Source organism: Choloepus didactylus, chromosome 4, assembly GCF_015220235.1.
Source record: "Choloepus didactylus isolate mChoDid1 chromosome 4, mChoDid1.pri, whole genome shotgun sequence".
In the NCBI taxonomy this organism is placed as follows: Eukaryota; Metazoa; Chordata; class Mammalia; order Pilosa; family Megalonychidae; genus Choloepus; species Choloepus didactylus.
The window spans coordinates 149,292,198-149,296,973 of NC_051310.1; the positions used below are offsets into that span (position 1 = coordinate 149,292,198).

The 4,776-nt window shown below is 38.6% G+C and overlaps 1 protein-coding gene across 1 annotated transcript; it reads left to right on the plus strand.

The window, feature by feature from the left end:
* Positions 1-1,762: 1,762 nt before the first annotated feature.
* LOC119533401 (olfactory receptor 4F6-like) lies at positions 1,763-2,701 on the plus strand. The gene has a single exon (XM_037835443.1). The coding sequence runs from the start codon at positions 1,763-1,765 to the stop codon at positions 2,699-2,701; it is 939 nt and encodes a 312-aa protein (XP_037691371.1).
* The last annotated feature ends 2,075 nt before the right edge of the window (positions 2,702-4,776 follow it).

Genomic DNA, 4,776 nt, shown 5'->3' on the forward strand with positions numbered 1-4,776 from the left:
ACCCCTTACCCCTCCCTCTTATTGATTACTAGTATTTCACTCTACCCAATTTTAAGACTTACAATAGAGGTATATTAACTAAGATAGTAAAGTATTGTCAGAGATAGATATATAGATCAGTGGAACAGAACAAAACTTCTAGAAGTAGATCCATACAAACATGGGCAACTGATTTTTTTTTATGCTACATAGTTATACAATCGTTATCAAAGATCAAGGCTACTGGATCATAGTTCAACAACTTCAGGTATTTACTTCAGGCTATTCTAAAACACTAGACACTAAAAATAAATATCTATATGATGAGCCAGTATTCACAGTCATTTGTTAAATCCAAATTTCTCAGACCTCCTCCCTCTCATTTGATCTTTCTCTCAATCTTCAGAGATAGCTGGGCAATGACCATTTTAACTGCTTCATGCTGGAAAGGGGTGTTAACTTATGAGGTAGAGGCATGGAACTCGTTGATGTTCTTGGAGAGACTGGTATTTCTGGGTTTCAGGGCTTATCTGGCATGGGATCAATCTGGAGGCCTTAAGTGTCTGAAAAAATAAACTTACTAAGAAAAACTTTTATAGATACTTAGATAGAGTCCAGTGCTCTCCTAGGGTTTTCAGGAATACTGTTGGTTGGGGCTTGGCATACTGTGGCAATTTGTAATATCTGGCTGAAGCTTGCCTAAGAGTAACCTCCAGAATGGTCTCTTGACTCTATTTGAAATCTCTTAGCAAATTCCCTTTCGAAGTCCCTGTAGACTAGAAGAAGCAACAATTTAATGCCATATAATGCTTAGTACCTTCATTTTCCTTTCACTCCAAAGCACAGTTGAAATTCTTTTTACATTTCCTACTTGAAGTAGTTCCATGATCCTAGAGGAGAATCCATGGTGAAGTTTTAAACAGTCTGTAACAATAAGGAAAGTTGGTTGAAGATCAGGTGAGATTAGGACCAGTGGTTTTAAAGCCTTTGCCAAAGTGCCAGTGTGGTCCTTATTTAACTGAGTAAAAAGAAGTGATAGTTAATTTTCAAAATTTGTATATTTTCCATATTACTTGAACATTCTATTTAATAGCTACTGTGGAGGCTCTGTATTGTGTCAGTTTGGCTAGGCTGAGCTTCATTTCCCAGAAGTCCCTTTCTTGTGTGTTTCTAATTAGAGTGGGCTGCAAGAAAGACTATTGTGCAAGATTTGGAGGGTAAAAGTGAGGAAGCAAACAGCTATTTTTATAGCTTATACACGTTGTCATTTATCTGCTGACTCACCTCATTGGCATGAGGCAGTGGCCAGGCCTACAATGCTCAACTTTCCTTGGGATCCTCCTTTAGCTTCTCTGACTCCTGGGCCAAGTGTGTTTTTTTTAGCTCTGTGACAAGGGCCCCAGTTCTGCGGAATACCCAAGCCATCAATGTCAGAAGCAATGAGAATTGGCAGTGGTTTCAGTCTGCCCTTGTGGATGCTAGCTCTTGCCTGTGGGTTCCATTTTGTTCTTTATCTCCCAACCCTTTATATCCACCTTCTGTCCCTGAATGCCTATCCTATGGGCTTCAAGTTACAGCATCAAATACAATAACAACAGTCTAATAGTTACTGCTAAACCAGCTTCCATGATTATATAAAGTCAAATCCCTGTATCCAATCCCTTAGTATATTATCTCCTTGTGGTTCTGCTTCTCTAATGGAACCCTGACTGATATAGCCAGTAATTCCAATTTCTTATTTCTCCTGTTCTAGGAAAATTTGGAACCTGAAGTGACTGAGACCATGGGGGTAGGAAATCAGTCAGTGGTGTCTGAGTTTGTATTGGTGGGACTCACCAGTTCTTTGGAGATGCAACGTGTCCTCTTTCTAGTTTTCTCTGTATTCTATGTAGCAGGTATTTTAGGAAATCTCCTCATTGTGCTCACAGTGATCTCTGACTCCTGTTTACACTCCCCCATGTACTTTCTGCTGGCCAACCTCTCCTTTATTGACATGTGGGTTTCCTCCATTGCAGCTCCCAAGATGATTTCTGATCTTTTCAAGAAGATAAAAGTGATCTCTTTCCAAGGCTGCATTGCCCAGATGTTCTTCATTCATGTTATTGGAGGCACTGAGATGGTGTTGCTCATAGGCATGGCCCTTGACCGATATGTAGCCATATGTAGACCTCTCCACTACCTGACCATCATGAACTTCAGAACTTGTATTTTACTCTTAGTGGCTGCCTGGATAATTGGAATCATACACTCATTGTTCCAACTTGTATTTGTTGTAAACCTACCATTCTGTGGCCCCAACGAAGTGGACAGCTTTTACTGTGATCTTCCTCGATTTATTAGGCTTGCCTGCATAGACACATACAGATTGGAGCTCATGGTCACTGCCAACAGTGGATTTATTTCTCTGGGAACTTTTTTCATTTTGATTATCTCCTATATCTTCATCTTGGTCATTGTTTGGCAACATTCTTCAGGTGGCTTGTCCAAGGCCCTCTCTACACTGTCAGCTCACGTCACTGTGGTGATCTTATTTTTTGGTCCATGCATCTTTGTGTATTGCTGGCCCTTTCCCACAGTGCCAGTAGATAAATTCCTTGCCATTTTTGATGTAATTATCACCCCATTTCTAAACCCTGCCATATACACTTTTAGGAACAAAGAAATGAAAGTGGCAATGAGGAGAATATTCAGCCACATGTTGAATTTCAGGAAAGTGTTTTAAGTGAACTTGATATCAAGAAAGACAAGAATCTCTGACAGTCATTGCTCATGCCACTGACATGAATCCATTGAGTGAAATATCAGAAGCATAGTGCCACAGATGTTTTATTTACAGTTTAATTCTCAATGTCCAGGATTTTTGAAAACATGGTTTTGGTACATAACCAAGGAGGATATGGTATTCTTTCTTATGCATTGTGATGAAATAAAAAGTATTAATATAGGACTGTCCCTCCTTGATAAAGAGTGTTCTGGATTGGCCTGTTTTCCTACTCTGCATTCTGAGGAGGGTCCTCCTTTGTTAGATGGATTTTTGGGGTTTTGTGATACAGAATCTGAAGAAATGTGTTTTGGAAATATGACAAAAATTGCAATCACTAGGTATAGATCGCTTTTTTTTTGGAAGAATCTGGGGTGAGACATGTGGGAATAGCTGCAATGTCTGAAGAAAGCAGATGAAAGATAAAAAGGATTTTAAAGAAATGTTGTCTACATCCTACCTTTCCATATATATATGTATGTATATATATCTCCTCAATAAATAAAAGTAAATAGCTAAAGTTATTTTGGAAAATTTTTAAATGGATGGCTATTTTTCTGATCAGGACATCAGTCTGAAATTGGGTCACTGGCTTATGACTTTATATGCATTTCAGCTAATGCATATGGTAACCACTAATTAAATCTTACAGTTACTCCAATTCTTTCTACAACTGTGTTCTTGTGCAGTCAGGGAATTTGAACAATGGAACTGGGTAAGGAGCAAAGACAAGGACCTGTATAATAATTCTGTCCCAGGATAGTGCTTATCTTTGCTCTAATGTTATTGAAATTGCAATGATTCCTCAGAGTTAGATAAACTTCTTTTTTCTACAGTGATATTGTTAAACAAGCACAATGTCTTGAGCTAGATTGCCTGAATTCAAACATCAGCTTTTCTTTTTATACCTAACAAATTGTTTAACCTCCTCATGCCCAAGTTCCATCATCTGTAAAATGTGGATAGTAGGTCAAACCATCTGACATTCCTGACATGACAATTTTTGACCTACAAAAATGGTAGTTCTTTATGAATAACAGGAATCTTCCTCATAAGGTTATAAGGATGAAGTGATTTAATATTTGTAAAATGCCTTAAACAGTTCCTGGTTTATGATGTTATATAAGTTCACTGTTACATGAAATAAAATATTAAAACCACTTATCAGTTTTGATGACCTTCTCCCATGCTGTCCACAAATTGTTCCTTTCCTTTCTAACACCATTCATCAGTCCTTGATCTAGAACTTCCCCTTTTCCTAAAGGACTACAGTATTCTTCAAATATTTTAAAAGAAAAACTTCCTCAAATATAGAGACTTGAAAATGCTGCAAGTCAATTTGCTTTCTTCATTTCCTTTAAACTTTCTTTCTATGCCAACTGCCTTCTTACCTGTGGTGTCATAATTCCATAGTTTGATTTGGTTATCTGTGCTTTTTAATGTGCTGGAAGAAGTTAACAAGCTAATTTGCTTACAAAAAAGTTACATAAATAGTAATTGGATGAGTAAAAAAATGTGCTGAATACTCACAGGTCCATTCCTGTGCCAGGAACTGTGGAAAATTGTGTTAATATACCACCTGATTATAGAAAGGCACAATGGGTCCCTGTGGTGAAAAATCACTTCAAATAAGTAAGGGGTGGTGGTGGTGGTGGTAAAATGGACAGTCTCAACAAAAGAGTTTGAGTGGAAGGGGTTCATGGATCTGTGAATATTAAGGAATGGGTCTAGAGCTCACTCTCATGCCTGTGGATAGCAGTGGAGGCTGAGTAGGCTGATGTCACAGCATACACTGGAGATGGACACCTGCTCTACCTCACTGCCCAGCCAGGGTTCAGAAAGCCTGTCAAGATCACACTGCTCTCTTTCCTGTTCACTGTGCTCAGACATTTTTGACTTTTGGTTACTCGAATACATCAAGGTCATGGCCTTCTGATGCTTGCACACTGGCCCTTCCCTCTGAGGTACAACATTTAGTATTATTTCTGGGCCTGCAAGAAATCATCATTCAGGTTTTGGATTGAGTGTCACCTCGA